A 16,624-nucleotide genomic window follows, 5' to 3' on the forward strand; every position below is an offset into this window, starting at 1 on the left:
TTAATTACACGGTAATACAGGTTACTCTAATGAATCATTATATAATCTTTATTTAAAATGAAGGAAAACCCATAATCTAGATATGCCTTTATCACAAAGACTGGGCACCCATCAGTTAGGTATTATTTTTATTTCACTGACTGCAGTAACTCTAGTCCTGTACCCTGCTGGCCTGGATCCTGGCCCGGGTCTCAACAGGGCACAGGAAGTTGCTGTGGAAAGAACATCACATCGGGAAGGAGGGAGGCCTGGAATGGACACAGGGCCTCCAAACTCCAGCTAAGAACAACTCCGAAAACCTCTGAGAATCAGATTCTTCATCGGCGTACGTTTGGGTTAAATGACTGAACGCGCGAACCAGCTCATTCAATGAATCTGTATCAGCGTAATTAAGAATGCTCTTTCCACACCAAAATGTTAATGATAGTTACCTAGTGGTGACAGGATTATGGGGACATTTTAATTTTAATTTTTATACTTTTCTGTATTTTCCAAATTTTCAAGAGCATTAATTTTATAACTGGGGAAAAATGCTTTTCTTTTTTTTAAAAAGTAATCTTCCTAAACTACAAGTCTATGGTCTCAGCTAAGAAAGCCTGGATGTCTCCTCAACACCTTATGGCTGAGATCTGGAAGTTTCCAGGCAGTGTCTCGGGCCTTCCTGATCTGTGTGTGCCTCAGCCCTGGTCCTGCTCCGAGATGCTGCCACACCTGCGCTCTGACCTGCGGCCCCTCACCTGAGCTGCTCTCCCTGCCTCTGTGCCCCGCCCCTAGCCCTGGCTCAGCGCCCGCGGCCCCTGCACTCCCACAGCAAGCTGCCCCCTCTGAATGCACACCTCTGTCCCGAGCAGAGGCCACACCTCCACCCGCGTCCCTCTCGAGGAAGGGCTTCCCTCTGTGCCCCGGGGGCGCCCTCCTTCTCCAGGTCTCCCCGCCAGACACTCCTGGCCTGCAGCCCCACAAGCTCTCCTCGTCCCGTCTTGCTTGCGAGCTACTGTCCTACCGACTGGAGCCTTAGGTGAGAATCACGTCCTCCACTTTGGTACCTACGACAGGACCTAGTACAGTGCCAGGCACATGGGTAGGCAGTCAAGAAATATTTGTTGATTGAGATACGGAATGGAAAGGGCTTTGAACTTTTTAGTCTTCCAGATTTAAATGAGGACCCTGGCCAGGCTCTCCATCAGACTCGTGACCTGTCCCCGCAACCTACCCAGCACATTACAACAGAGGCCTCAGCCTGCATCAATACCGGCTCAGAAGAAGGCAGGTGATGTCTGTGCTTCCCAACTTCTGCTGGCACAAGCTCCCTTCCCTACCTCTCCCTGGAGAGCTCTGGAAGACTCCAACAAAGAGCTCCAGCTTGTATCAACACCCTGACGGGAAAAGACAGAAGGTCACTGAGAACCACCAAGCAAACAGTCCTTTCACAGCGCTGGAGCCCTGCCTGCCTGCCGTGTGCGCGTGTGCGTGTGCAGGTGCCCCAGAGGCCTGCTGGCTGCAGGTTAACTGTGGTGACCGCCCCTCCGGGTACTGCTCCCACACCCTGCACCCGCTTCATCTCCGCGCATGTGACATTCCCCTTCTGGACTGTGCCCTCACCCGAGGGGGGAGCTGTATCCTCATTTATCCGCACCCCTGGGCGTTGTTCCTGTCACAAAGCATCCTCACGTATTTGGTGAACCAAAGTCCTGTAGCTGCACACTGAACATACGTTTGTTAGTATGTCTCACAACTGAATTCACATTTTTTAGCAACCACTAAATACTAGTGTCCCTGGTGCACTTTTCTGAACCAGGGCTTCTTCGTACGAACTAGTATCAAGTAAAGCCTTCCCCAGTCTTAGCTGAATGATCTTTATTCAAATAAAGCAGAGCTTTCTTTTCACCATCACGAGTGGCGAACTGTGAGAATAAGTGCAGTAACTGACCCATAAAGATCATACCGACTCTGACTGTCCTTCCTAACGAATGTGCTTAAAAGGCTATAAAGTTCTGCCAGAGCGCTTGCTGCGTCCAGCCTGGTCCACTCCAGCCCCAGCCGCTCCCCACCCGAGAAACACCTGCAGCCAGGCTGCTTCCCAGACGCCCGCGCGCCCCCCCGCTTCCTTCACGGGGTCCCCGTTCTCCTCCTTCACTGACCCCTCCTGTGGCTCCTCAGCCCAGAACCCGAGGTCCACCTAGACCCCTAAGCCTGTGTGCCAGCCCCGCGCTGCCGTCTTCCCACTCCCGGGTCACCGAGCAGCGCGGAGGGGCCCCAACTGTCGCTCCGCACTGCTCCCTGGGGCCCCACCCCGTCCCCACAGTAAAACCAACCACGACGTCTGACTTCCTTCTCGGTCCCCAAGCGTTACACCACCCCTCCTCCGGTACCACCTCTGTCTACTTCCCAGTCCCCGTCTCCCCAGATCTCCCTAACCCCACGTTACGCAAGCCTCTGCTCCTGACTATCTGCTCCCCTCTCGAGCCCCTCTGCAACGAAGCAGTAGCCCTCAGCCCCTCACGCTGTATCTCCAGGCCCGACACCTGGACAGGGAGGGGCTTCAGTCCGACTTCATCATCTTCCCTCAAAAGTCAGGGTCCTGTTTCCCACGTCCGGCTATGTTCCTAACTTGGAAAAGGAAGCCATCTGCCTAGTGGCCCCTGTGGAGCACCCACCTCAGGCTCTGCACGCAGAGGCCCACCGGGAGCATCGGCTCCCCCTCTTTGCACAGCGTCCCCAAGTCACCAAGACCTTCCGATTCCCATCTGTTCCTTAGATCCACGCCGCCGCCTTCTACACGGTGCTAACCTGAGTCCAAATCCTCATCTCAAGTCTAAAGACTGTGACTATTCCTCCTGTCCACATTCCCATCCTTACCCTGCCCTCTCTGTCCTGCTTAGAGCTCCCAGACCATTCCACCTACAAGATTGCAAGTGATTTTAATTTGTTTGGTTTCTTCCTGTGTTTTCCGAATGTTCTAGTGTAAATGTCTGCGTTTGTAATCCAAGATTAAATATATAACAAGAGTGAAACAGCCGGCTACTTTATCGAGTTTCCTGTATTCTCTGCCCGCCTGCCTACGCACTTGTTCTTCTCCTCTCCGCCCGGCCACACGGCCTGTCCTGAGGCCGGTCCCCTCGCACGAGCCTCTGTGCCCCCATCCGGCTCCGCGCCAGTTCTGCCCGTCGTTTCAGGCCCCTCACATCTTGCCGCCTCGACCAAGGCTTTCCTGATCCCACAGTCTACACCAGCGCCACCTTCTCTAAACTCACACCCCAACACCCGTGCCCCTGATTTAGCACATCCTGCACGTGTGCCATGTGCACTAAAACCGCAGATGTTAAGTGTACTGCATAATAACCTATTACATATGCCAGAACCTTTGTTAAATGTAATCTCGGTTCTATTTCTCTCCAAGACTAAAAGGTTCTCCAGTGCTAAACTCATAGTTAATATTTATACATGTCTAAACCCTAATTTTAAACCCTGTTTTAAATTCACACGCTCCTGATGTTCTTTTATATTTCCCAAGTCAGGTCTGCTAAGTACCACGTCACTATGACCTTGATCCCAGAAAATACCCACAGGACTCCCTGCCCCGGCTTCTTCCTCTCTCTCTGGATAGCAGGCTCTGAATCATGAACGCAGAAATCCAATCCATACAAATATAATTAAACGCAAAATTTACATTTTAGCCGCAGTACATTGTGTTTATGCATAAGGAGTAATAAAATATTTTCATTTAAAAAACTTTCCTGATATTTACTATACATTTGGAATATACAGAGCAGTATAAACAATAAAAATTACATGTAACCACAGGACCCATCATGAGATTTTCATTTTAGCCAACTAAAGATCATCATCATGTAAATATACATTTATAGCAAAGATGTGAAAAATGCTGAAAAATACAAATACCAACAAAATTCTGGTTCTTAAGGGGAAAAAAGCCAACTTTTCAAGGATCTCTATTAAATCAATGTAGCAAAAACAAAAAGAGAGGATTTTATAATTTTAAAGAACTTTCAGAATTTACAAGAGACATAAAAACACAATAACAAAATTAATTTTACTTATTGCTTGGACAGAGAAGGGATCATGGTGATACCGTTTGAATGAAAAGCTGAGTCTGGCCGATAATCTAACAATATTAAACTAATATTACCTGGTTCCATAATCCTCTAGTAAAAAGGTGTAAGAAAAAGGCAAGATTATAATCAAATTCCTTTTCGTCTCACCTAATATCCTTGATACATCCCTTTCTCAAAGGCTTCCATAGAGATGGAAGACTAAACGCCTTCTCAAAACTATCACCTTAAGAACTACAGACAGGGATGAGGCCTATGAGGTCAGAGAAAATGGGAGCCCTCTAAACTGTGCTTTTTCCTGCCCAATGGCTACTAATTGTTCCATGTAACCTAAAAAGTGAGTTTAAACAACACCAACTTGATTTTTCATAATAATTGTTTACTGTTTGAGGGTTTTTTACCTAGGGGGTTGAGAGAACAGAATACCATAAAACAATATTAAACATTCACTTCTCACACTACCCAGAATTCATTGCCATTAACATTTTGGTCCCTCTTACAGATATTTCTTATATATTATATTTGGTTGATGTAATGCTGTACATAACTATGTTATATCCTGCTTCTTCCCCAGTTAAGACATTCCCCATGTCTTTACATATATTCATAAAACAAAATTCACAACTGGCTACATAGCTAGATTAGTATGTAAGTGTACAGAACAGGTTTCTTAAACATTTCCAAATCGTGGATCATCTGTTTCCAAATTTACCCTCTTATAAATAAAGCCGCGCTGAACACCTTTATGCATCAATCTGCCCTCATTTCTATCAATTTGGGATAAACTTCTAAACACAAGAGAACTGCAAGGGAAGCAGAAAGACTATTTTATGGCTCTGACCTGGCTCAACTTTTCTAGAAAACCGCTGCACTGAACTGCACCCCTGCCGGGGGAGGGGAAGCTTGTCTGCAGCTCCGCCAGCACCGAATATACTGTTACAAATTTGATAGGCAGAAAATCTTATCTCAGCGCTATTAAAAAGTTCACGTCTTTGTTTATAAAGTGTATCAAATGTTTTGTTATACTTATTTGTAATTCCTCTTTATAAAAAGTTGTAAATTCATTTTTCTGCCTTATTTACTGAGGTCTTTTTTTCTTTTATTGATCTGCATGAGCCCCTTATTTATTAATAAAATTCTCTGCCTTTATTTCCGAATGAATTTTCCTTGTCATCTTTTAATTTCATTTTTACTACATTTTTATATTCAAGTTTTAAATCTTTGTAATCCTTTAGAAAGACGACTTTCACCCACTAAAGCTCTAAATCTTAAGACTAAGTACGAATATTTAAATCATTTTAAGTGTGTCATAAGGTCATACTGAATATGCAGTTTAGTAAATAACACTGGTTTACAAACACATCATAAATCCAATCATATAAAAACTCAGAACTGTTATGTGTAAATAACACAAGACTAATTGTACTATGCTTACCTGAGACAGGCAGGCAGTGATTCCAAAGAAAATCTGACAAGACTCTGGAGAAAAGCCATTTACTCTGTTTTACAGTTATTAAGATTCCAATGAGATGAGATTAGTGCAAGAGACATTTCCTATTGGCCCGTTTGGACACTGCCCACCCTCTGCTTCCCATTCAATCCATTTAGGAAAGAGACAGACTTAAGTTGACCAAAGAAGAGTGCAGGGCAGACTGGAAAAAAGAGAAGTTGACAGCACAGAAAGAACTGAGAGGTTTTCCGTAAAGTGCATTTTCAAATCCAATCTCTCCATTTATATCATCAATAAAATGGGCATAACATACTCATGGAAAAAACATGTAACTATACACACATATATAAACACACACATGCCTACACATGTACGCAACCACATATGGTATAGTGATTATTTTAAAAGCAAACTGAAGGTCTTAAGTTTACGTTAACATGATTACTTCTGTCACACAGCAGAATCTTTCATAAAAGAACTTGACTTCTAGTTTTATTACCATCACGAACTCTCTGAATTTGGGCAAGACAACCCTGAGCTTCCGTTTTCCCTTTGTTAAAACAGAAGTTAGAATATATAACTCCCAAGATTCTTCCCAATTCTAAAGCTCTGACTTTCACATTCATTCAATGCGTTTTCTGAGAGCTTGCAGAGTGCGGACACTCGGCACTGGGCTCTCCATCAGCAGACGTGACCTCTAGGTGCCTGTACTTTACGGTCTATTCAAAGCAAACATGACTTTTTTAAGAATCTGGGGTGTCTAGAATTCAAATGGGTTAAAGTATTACTTCTCTTTCCCTACAGGAGAAAAGTACACCTCCTGAGATAGGTGAATTAAGCAAAAAGATCAGACTGAAAATTTTACTGCAGTTTGGAAGTCTCCTACACAGGTCTGAGAAAACCTCATAAGAGTCGGGCCTGCCTGGCGGCCCTGAGCTCTTCAGACCCCAACATCACACCTTCAGCCCCGTCATTCAAGCTGTCTCCATCCTCCTACCTTAGTTCGGGGATTATCTACTTCCAAAGACTTGGGGAAACATGAACAAAGGCCAAGTAAGAGTGTGCTGCCTAACCAAGGCTCCGGAGTTCTCGTTCTGTTCCTTTAACCTTCCTTGGGACGGGCAGTAGGAGCTCAAACAAAATGACAACTGCTCAGGAGATCCTTGTGTAGCAAGTACACGATCCAGGCCAGGAAAAACTAGCCTCTTATCCTCAAAAACACCCCTTCCACTCCCAGTCTTCTTTCACCTGTGCTTGTAAAGAAAACAAACAAACAAAACTCAAACTCCTAAAAAACCAAGGCCAAAACCAAACAGGAACCAATTTCCTTTAACTCTTTAGGCTGTGGAGGAGAAACCTTAGAATTTTTTGAGCTGGAGCTGCTGAAGTTCTGCACGTCCTCTAAGAGCTGCTTGGAAGGGGGTATTTTCTCTGTTTATTTGAGGTCTCCTATAAATATTTAATACAGGAAGATTCCCTCCATCTGCATCGATTCAGTAATAAATGCCTGGCAGAGCCGCACACACGGTAAATAACATCACCTCTGCCCGGGTCTAACACCAGAACATCATGCCCGCGTGGTATTAGGTACCTTAACAGAAGTGATCTCCAAAATCAGATTATGCTTGGAATGACCCTGCAGGGAAGCTTCACACTTCCAGGGTGAAAACAGGGACTATGAGGCCTGGAACACAGAACAGCAGAGGGCTCATTCCTGCTTCCAGCACAGTGTGTGTCATGTCAGTGTGTGTCAGTGTGTATGTGGGCTAGGTGGTTCCAGGGCCACACTCAGGAAACGCTGAATGAACCAACACGTATTGCGGGGCAGCTCCTTGGGGGCAGGAATGAGGCCCTGTCGACCCCTCTGTTTTCAGAACCCGGCCCACAGCAGGTGATCAACATGGGTCCTGAATTAATAAACCAATGTAATTAAAAAGAATAACGGTGCATGATATAAAACTAAAAATGTCCTGATGTTCTCTTCTCCAATTTATTCCTCAAACAATTCATGATTTGGTTCACACAGACTTAGAATTTTAGAAATAGTCCATCTAACTAGACACCACAAAAACCATCTGTTTCAAAGATAACAGAACTGAGGTCCAGACCAGCCGAGATCCTAAAGCCAAGTCGCAGAAGAACTAGAACTTGGGCCTTGGGTCCCAGCCTAGAGCTGCTTCCACACAGCTGGTCCCCCCACCCCGCCCCGGCCCCCCAGGGGTAATGACAAGGATCAGGTACGTACAACTTGATACAGGACGGAAAGAGCAGGGATAGAGTGACCACACCACGACCCCCCTAATGAGCCAGTTCAGTAAGTGATGACCACTCGTACTAAACCCACCCTTTCCCTCCCCCCTTCCCCAAAAAGGATACGGCAGGAGAGCTCCACACTGAACGGACAGAATCACCCAAGAAGGCTGAAAAAGAAAACATGAACGCAAATCAAAACACAGTTCCAGTTCATATTCAAAATGTCATGTTACTAGCGCTGCTCCTAGAAAATTAAAGGCTCTGTTACAACCGATTACACAGCATCCAGATTACATTCACGAGTATCCACGTAGCAGAAACATCAGAGTGGAATATTCGTTATTAGTGCCCAAGGTGAAAAGCCCAATTATAGAATGAAACACTACCAGGTCTTAAAAAATTATTATGTATAGAAATTTATTTATTTAATTTTGGCTGCACTGGGTCTTCGCTGCTGTGCGCGGGCTTTCTCTAGTTGCAGCGAGCGGGGGCTACTCTTCGTTGCGGTGCATGGGCTTCTCATTGCGGTGGCTTCTCTCGTTGCAGAGCACGGGCTCTAGGGGTGCGGGCTTCAGTAGTTGTGGCTCGCAGGCTCTAGAACGCAGGCTCAGCAGTTGTGGCGCACGGGCTTAGTTGCTCCGCGGCATGTGGGATCTTCCCAGACCAGGGCTCGAACCCATGTCCCCTGCATTGGCAGGAGGATTCTTAACCACTGCGCCACCAGGGAAGCCCCTGGAAATTTAAATTCTAGGTTTACACACTTTCTACTGCTTAAGCCTCTAGGCCGGCTAGAAACTCTGTCCTCACAACTGGGGGGGATGGGGAACTGACAGCCCTCCCTACCCCCATCTGAGGTATAGACGGCCCCCCTACGTTTCCTTCTGGAGTCCTGAATCCGGTCAAGTATGAATTCGTGAGTTTTTTTCAGTGAAGCCAAGTAGATACAATGTTTGTAAATCACAGAGAGAATTTCTAACTGTCTGGTAATCTTTTTATGAATTGCAAAACTCAGATTAATTATAAAACCTCAGACTAATTACTACCTTTTTGGGTAATTTACATTTTTGAAAAATTATCTTATTATTTCTACGTTTACTTTTGAAAATTAATCATTATCCTAATAGCTCTGCATCACAGAATTACTAGGTACAAACACAGTGATAACCCATCCAGCCAGCTGACTTCCAGAAGCTTCCGCACCTGAAACATACATACACACCCATTTCTCATGCATCATATACACCGTGAAAGAACTTCAGAAATCAAAGTACCCCCTCCTCATTTTTCAGGTAACATCAACAATTTCTCAGCATAAGTTTATAAGTAAGTGTAACGTCTGTGAAAGAGCATAGAAATGTTACACATTTTATAAAATAAAGACTGGCTCTACTTGGGATAATCACTTCATGATGATTTGATAATTCTGCCAAGTGTGTAGCTAACTTGGTGGGTGAAGCCACCAAGCTGGAAGGGAGTGTGCAATGTCTCCACGCGCAGTGTCTCCAGGGGCTGTTCGCGTCTCGCGGTCCTGGGGAGACTCCAGCTGGACGGGAGGGAACTGGCCACCGCTCCCCCTGCATTCGGACACCCTTGCGTGGGCCGAGCCTTATTCCCAGCAGTGACACCAGAGCCCTCCGCCGTTCCCCGGGGGCGTGGGAGCACCAGGGCGGCCTGCCTGAGACCAGTTTTCCCGGCCACCCCTTTGTCTCACGTCAGCAGGGTTCTCAGAGCCTAGGTCAACGCACTGCAATACGACTCGGATGGTGTGGGCACGGCTCCTCCCGCGTCCAGCGGAAGGGAAGCGCCCACGGCCGGAGGAGCTCACGCTCCGGACAGGCAGCCCTTATGACTCTGCACGCAGCATTCACCCTGGAAAGCTATCCCTGGGGGCTGGGGAGCAGCGCGTACGCGCGTCCCCGTTACAGACTGCGGGGCTGCCAGCAGTAAAGCAGAAGAGACTCCCTGCGGCCCTCATCCAGGTAAGTCCAGATAAGATAACACAGCTAAGAAGGAGGACACACTAATGATAATAAAGCAGAAACGCACAGTAATAAGGAGCTATTATCCCAAAGGCAGATAATAATATATTAAAATAAATTCACTGCTGAAGTCAGCATAATTAAGAGGCCCCAAGGCCACTGAGGAAAATATTTCCATTAAAAAAGATTATTTTAAAAATCTTGGTGCCTAAAGAAGCAAGTTTTAAACATCCATAAAATACAAATATGAGAAAGATAAACTGTCCCTGGGCAAAAGGATGCCTAAATTTTTAAAGTATTTGTCAAATTTAACATTAGGTAAAGGCCAAGGGATATACACTTAGAGAACCAGGCCTCCGCCTTCGGCTGCACACAGACCGCACTACCAACCGCAGCCCCCAGGAGGAAAGTTACTAGGTTCAGACAAGAACTCGAGGGTCTACCAGCACTACCTTGGAATGAGCTCAAACTGCTGGATGGGTTCTGGAAAATTCTACCATCCTGTAATGCAACACTGCAGTCGCTGGACAGTATAGGTGCTGCCACAAATTAAAAGCAGGCTGGAATGCTGAAAGAGATCTAAGAGTAGGATGCCTGGGAGTCCTTTTAAAATACTACAGCCAAAGGGAGAAGTAGGACGGGGATACATTCAGCTAGACTGGGAGAATGGTGATCACGGCAGGAGCTGGGTGATGGCTGCTTTTATGCAGCCGTATTATAGACGGACTTCCCTGGGAATACAACTTCAGTGTAAAATGAAGGAGACAGCGCTGTTTAGCCCAGAATTTTAGCAAGGATGGGTCACCGTTTGGCACCGTCCCCTCACAGCTGGCACCTGCATCTGCAGGACAGAGGATCAGGTCCACGGGGATTCTACACCCCATCCTCCAGGGTATTTACACAATGAAATGCAGACTTTCTGTTATCTGTTTTCCTTTTTTCCTCTTTTTTACATTTCAGTTTGGGCAATTTATATATAAATACAAATATATATTCAAGTTATACGATGTTACTATACATAAGAATTTCATTTCAGGATAATAAAGGGGGTATTACAAAATATTTGCTACAAAAAGGGGCTTGAGGGGTCGCTGGACTTAAGAAGCACTGCAGTAAGTGGTCTGCGGAAGCTGACTGGGCGCCCCAAACATGTTAACAAGGCTGCCCTTTCAAGGTGCACTAGGAAATCCACATAACACATGTGAAGTCACTTTGATAATAGGCTCCAGGCTACTGTCTGAGGAGAAAAAAGTTTGTAGACAGGGGAAGGGATGAGACATAGTCCCTCAAGCCAAGAAAGAGCGGAAGCAGACCACAGGCCGAAACAGGGCCCCAGGGAACCGGTGCTGGGGTCCACAGCCTAGTGTCCGTGGCAGGTCCACCCCTCCTACAAGGCGGCAGCAGGTGAAGCCGGCAGGAAACCTGCTCTCAGGCTTCACAAAGGCTCGAGTGGAGTGAGCCCGCTGGCCAGGTGGAAATAAGCATCCAGCCAGAAACACGACCACCGTCCTCACCACTGCAAGTTTCCGACTTACACAGCACCCTCATAAGAACCTTCTTGTGAGTCAGATCTGCTTTCAGGCTTATGTTCCAAAATCAGGCTTCTAAGCCTGCAGGGCAGCGTTTCAGACCCTGGACGCTGGGGGCAGTAAGGACTCGCAGCGGCCAGCCGGCAACCCCGCTGCCCAGCCGGACTCAGAGGCACTCTCTCCTAATTCCTACCTCTCTCGTTATTAAGCCACTGTAACTGTCATGTTGATTTTTTTTAAAATAACACATGTAACAGCATGGAAAAAAAATGGTAGTGGAACAGAACCATTTTAAAACAAATATACAGTATAAATGATGAGGAAAAAACAGAAGGATCGAAATTATAAACTTAAATTTAAAAAACCCACATTTAACAGCAGTCAGTTCAACCAGCAGCCACAACAGAGCAGCACAGTACGCAGATCAACAAAACTGAACCATTCACCCACTACTTTCTAGGATAAACTTCCCACAGCTCAAGCTGGAGAGAGGAACAGAGAGCCACCAGAGGGACAGTGGGACAAGTGGTCACTGTGACCCTTGTCGGGGAGCAGAGACATAGCCCAGAGAGGGCAGGGCTCCCCTACACTTGTCTGCCTGGAAATCAGGACCCCTGGCCAGTGGGGATGGAAGGGAGCCCTGTTCCAGGAGTTCCTCTTCGAATCAATACTTTCTTAGCAGAATTCACCAATGTCATCTGCTTCAAGACAGCACGTCCACTGCCTTCAACACGTTTCCTTGGCTTAGACGACTTCCAGACGGTGACAAAATGGGGCCACCCATAGCAGGTGCGTAAGCTGTAACGTGCAGAAACCTTGCTGAAGCCTGATTTCACGTAAAGGGCCTTCTGCTGGATGGTTCCTCAGATGTCAAGAGCATCTCCCACCCAGAGCCGCACCTCAGCAGAGTGTGAGAAGAGCTGCACTGAAACTTCAATGTACTGCTCTCAAGGTACTTGATGAAGCGCACAGAATTCATTAAATTTACTACCAACCTTGACTACAGGCAAATCAAAGACTTCCCGAGCTTCTCCCACCTCCGGATTGTCCCCGTCTTCTGAAATGATGTGTGAGGCGAGTGCATTGTACGACACTTCCTTAGCTTTCCCAGCTTTTAGAAGCTGAATAACCTTTAAAAAACCACACAAATTAAAATGGAAAATGCTGCATTTCATTCTCAATTTATACAAATTATTACACTGAAAATTGTAATAAACGCACACCATGTTCTCCACATAGGATTAATAACCTTGCACTAAGTCATATGCAGTGAAACATCTGGGGACAACAAAAAGCAGCAAATCTTGATTCGCTGACAGGTAAGCACGGAGGCTCCTGTGATCCAGGTACTAGACAGGGTCCGTCTTGAACACAGGACTGACAGACAAGGTGAGCACAGCACCGTAAGTGCTGAGACTGGGCTAGCACGCGACACGCCATGTCTCAAACATAAAGGTTCGGGGACAGGTAGTTTCTGATAAATGGAAACGTTTCTGGAAGAGGAGCTACAGGAGCTGAATCCTTATGAACTTAAAGGCGTCAGCAAAGCAAAAACACGTGCATCGCGTGGAGAGAGCAGCGTCCAACGCGCTGGACAGCTGAGCGTGGATTAGACCGTGGACTGGGTTCCATAGATGCTGTGCAGGAACCTGTGTATTTTATCCTGAAATAAAATACAGAACGTCTCCTGGAGAGACACTGAGGGCCGGTCAGCAGGGAAGAGGCATCATCAGCCTTCACAGAAAGACTACCGTCAGTGTAAGAAGAATGCACTTACACTGCAGGACTGGAGCCATGACACCTGTTAAGAAACAACTGCAATAATTCAGGTGAAAGAGGCAGGTAACTGAACTGGAGGAAGGTCATCAGGGACAAGATGATGATGTGAGAGAAGCAGCAAGATCTGGTGACCAAAAGGGGCCCGTGGAAGAGAAACTGGGGAAGGACGGCACTGCTCCCGAGGACCCCGTCGAAGAGCCGGTGTGTGGGGGGAAGACACAAGTCTCAGTTTAGGGCATGGCCTTCTTTGGTGCCACTCTAAGAACGAGGAAGACACCCAGCGCATGGAGAATGAGACCTGGGTCCCGCCTGAGTGGAGCCCTCAGCCCACTACAGAGACAGGGCAAAGCTCTGGGAGTGAATGAGACGCCAGAGCAGGAAGGGAAGGGAGGCCACGGCCAGCAGTGGAGGCTGCGGGGAGGGTGGAGGCCAGGAGCACGCTTCCCGCTCAGAGCAGCCGAGTGCATCCGACACGTGGACGTGAACTAGATGTTCATTCAACGCACGTGAACTCTCTGAACCCACATTTATAAGATTCAGGGAATCGAATATCCTGGCTCTAAACTTTTTAGAAAATATACTGTTTCAGATCAAAGTGCTTTGCAAGGACATTTTTAAGCCCTTAAATTTGATTCACAGTTGAGTAAACATGGTTCCAGTGTAGCTTGCTCCAGGTTTTAAGTAACACGTGGTTCAGGTCACTCTTAAGAGCCAAAGTCCTAAAATGAAATAGGGGGTGGGATGAGAGAGGGCAGGAACGGTGGACAGTGAAGAAAGGGAAACTCTGGAAGGGAGAAGCCGCACCTTACAGACACTTCAGCCCTCTGAGCTCAGCACCTGTTTACCTTTAAATTCAAAGCCTCTTTACCTTAGAGTTACAGTGGAGAAAGGACCCACCTAGGTGGTGATCCAAGGGAGTTTAGTGACTAAAATACCAACAGGCAAAAGCCTCTGGAAGGCCAAGGCCTATCAGCCTTCCACAGATCCTTTTAGACCACCCACGTTTTACTTGTTAAGTATCGGTCTCCACTCAGGAGGCCCAGACCGCAGGTCTCCAAGCTTAGCACTCAGGGCCAATGAAACACCCAGGTGATAAAACTGTAAAGATAAACTTTAGAAAAAAGAACAGTGTGAAGAATCACCTGAAGACTCAGCTGCGGTTCATTCTCACAATGGAAGAACAACATTCTAAACTTCAAACACATGCTCTACTTAGAAAAAGCTTAGGAAAAGCCACGATATCCTTTGGCAGGAGCCCAAACGACAAAAAAGGCCAAATGTTTAGTGTGACGGCGTTACCAGGGTATTTTTCCATTACTGTATAATTCACCCAATTAAGGAAATCAAGGAACGCGCATCCGCTGGTGGTAAACTGAGGGTTCACTGCCGCACACGAGATGACCGAGCCGCAGACCTGCGACCTGGGGTGGCTGCCACACCAGAGCGACTAGCCGTCCCCTCAGCAGCCTGGGACCCACGTCCCTACCAGCGCCACCGGCCGAAGCTCCCGCCACGCTCGGACCCACCGTCTGGGCGTCGGGGGAGCCCAGACCGCCGAGGCTACTGCGGCAAGGGCGGCCCTGTCCGAACTCCGCCCAGAGGGAGCGGAGTGAGAAGCGGGCGAGGCGGCCACGAGACAGCACCCCGGTCCCCCACCGCGCGGGGACGGGGACAATCGGCGCAGGGCTCCAGGGCAGACCCACCTCCCAATGCCCTCCTCCCTCAGTCCGGACACAGCCCCTTCCTGCCGCGGATCCCGCAGGTCCCCAGGCTCCCCACGCCCCGTTACAGGGGTCAGCACCCCTCCCAGGTTTCCTCCCGCCCCGACCGCGGGGCCCGCAAACCAGCTCCCTCTCCCCTCCCTCCCCTCCGGCCCCGCTGCCGGCCTGCTCGGCGCCAGGCGGCCCAGCCTCCGCGCAGCCACGCCGGCGGGCAACCGGCGGCGGGGCCCCGACGTTGTGCGCCCTGGCGCGCGCCCGCGCCCGGAACGAGGACGGGCCGGGGACGCGGGGGTCGGGTCGGGGGCGGCGCGGTACCTGTGGGTCGATGTCGCCCACCGCGTAGTACTTGACCTCCCTAAACATCTCCTCGGGAACTTTGGGCGCCTGGTCCGACATGGTCGCGGCGGCCCGAAGGCTCCGCGGCGGCTCCCGCCCCGCCCGGCCCGCCCGCGGGGCCCGCTCCCGAACGGCGCGGCCCGCGCGGCCCCGGCCCAGTCCTGTGAGTCGGGCCCGCTCCCCCGCCCTCGGCGCCCCCGCCCGCGCCGGGCCGCCCAAGCGCGGGAGCCGCGCGAGCCCCGCGGGCCGCACCATCCCTCCCGCTGCCGAGGGGGAGCCAAGGGACAGGCGGTCGGCCGGCGCCGCCCAGCGCCTCTGCTGCAGCCCGCCGCCCCACGGACACTGGCACCGAGCAGCCCGCTCCAGAGACGGGGGCCCGTGGCCGCCGCCGCCGCCCCATCAGGCGGAAGCCCGGGGGTCGCGGGGAAACGCACCCCCGTCGGTGGTGCCGGAGTGGGCCGGTCCCGGGAAAGAAGGGAACGCGGAGGCCCCTCCCGTCAGCACGCGCGGCCGCAAGGGCGGCGCATGCGCGCGGCGAGGGGCGGGCCCGCGGGGTCGCAGGCCGGCGGCGGTGGCGGCGGTGGGTCGCTGGCCTCGGGCGCAGGGGAGCGGAGCGTCGCCGGCTGCTGCCAGACGGGACCCGAGGTGACGCCTCATGCCCTGGAGCTCGGGTCCCGGGTCCCAGCTGAAGGGCGGGGGCGCTGGGCCGAGTCGGGGACGGAGCGCTGCGGGCCGGCCGAGGCGCGCCAGCCCCCCGGGCGCGGCTAGTGGTCTTCTCCCCATCGCCCGAACCCGCTCCTGCCGCGAGCCGGGCCGTCGGAACCAGTCCCGCTCTCCTCCCTCCCGGCACCGCTGACGTCAGCCGGCCGCCACGTGTACTCGCGCTCTGACGCCATCCGGCGGCGCCGCGGCGCGAGGATCACGGGGGTCTGCGCGCACCTGCGCTCCGCGCGCTGCTCCCGGCTCACCTGCGCGGGGGAGGGGGCGAGGGGGGCGGTGCAGCCGGCCCGACCCCAGCCTTCCCCGGGGGCCAGGCTTTGGCCTAGTCCTTAGAAGCCTGAGAATGGAGAGGGCCGTGAATCAGGCCCACTGCTTCTACCTGATAAAGCGGAAAGACATGTTTAAGTAAATGTTAGTGAAATTGGTCGAGAGAGATCCCTTGCAAAATTATTGCGGCAGCCTCCTATAACAGTAACTCATTTTCGAGGCCCTTGTATTACTTTTATTCTGCGGTAACAGAGGGGTTCCGAAAGTGACAGTTGACGTGGTTGGTTCATTGACCAGGACGCAATACAACGGACACGGGCTCTTTTAAATCGGCGAATACGGTTTTGATTGCACGCACGTATGTAATAAGTGATTTTGTATGGGCAGAAAGCACGCACACATTAAGCCTTTTAAATATCCTTACGTTTTATCATTCTGATGTTTTCTGCTTTTTGTCTTTTTCATTTGTCTTTCGAACAGTCTGAAACAGCCCTATTCTATTTTTTTTAATACATTT

The 16,624-nt window shown here is 49.6% G+C and overlaps 1 protein-coding gene across 1 annotated transcript in view; it reads right to left on the reverse strand.

Annotated features, from left to right (window-relative positions):
• Positions 1–15,195, reverse strand: part of PAXIP1 (PAX interacting protein 1) — a gene marked incomplete at its 3' end in the record, with an annotated part of 78,849 nt that extends 63,654 nt beyond the window's left edge. Inside the window, exons 1-4 of the mRNA XM_079711891.1 lie at positions 15,100–15,195; positions 12,280–12,414; positions 7,900–7,943; positions 5,509–5,572 (exon numbers count right to left, since the gene is read on the reverse strand). Coding sequence (XP_079568017.1) covers positions 5,509–5,572; positions 7,900–7,943; positions 12,280–12,414; positions 15,100–15,180 — 324 coding nt within the window. The 5' untranslated portion in view covers positions 15,181–15,195. The remainder of the gene's footprint in view (positions 1–5,508; positions 5,573–7,899; positions 7,944–12,279; positions 12,415–15,099) is intronic.
• Between the last annotated feature and the right edge of the window lie 1,429 nt (positions 15,196–16,624).

The sequence above is a fragment of the Hyperoodon ampullatus genome (assembly GCF_949752795.1).
Source record: "Hyperoodon ampullatus genome assembly, chromosome: 9".
Lineage (NCBI taxonomy): Eukaryota > Metazoa > Chordata > Mammalia > Artiodactyla > Ziphiidae > Hyperoodon > Hyperoodon ampullatus.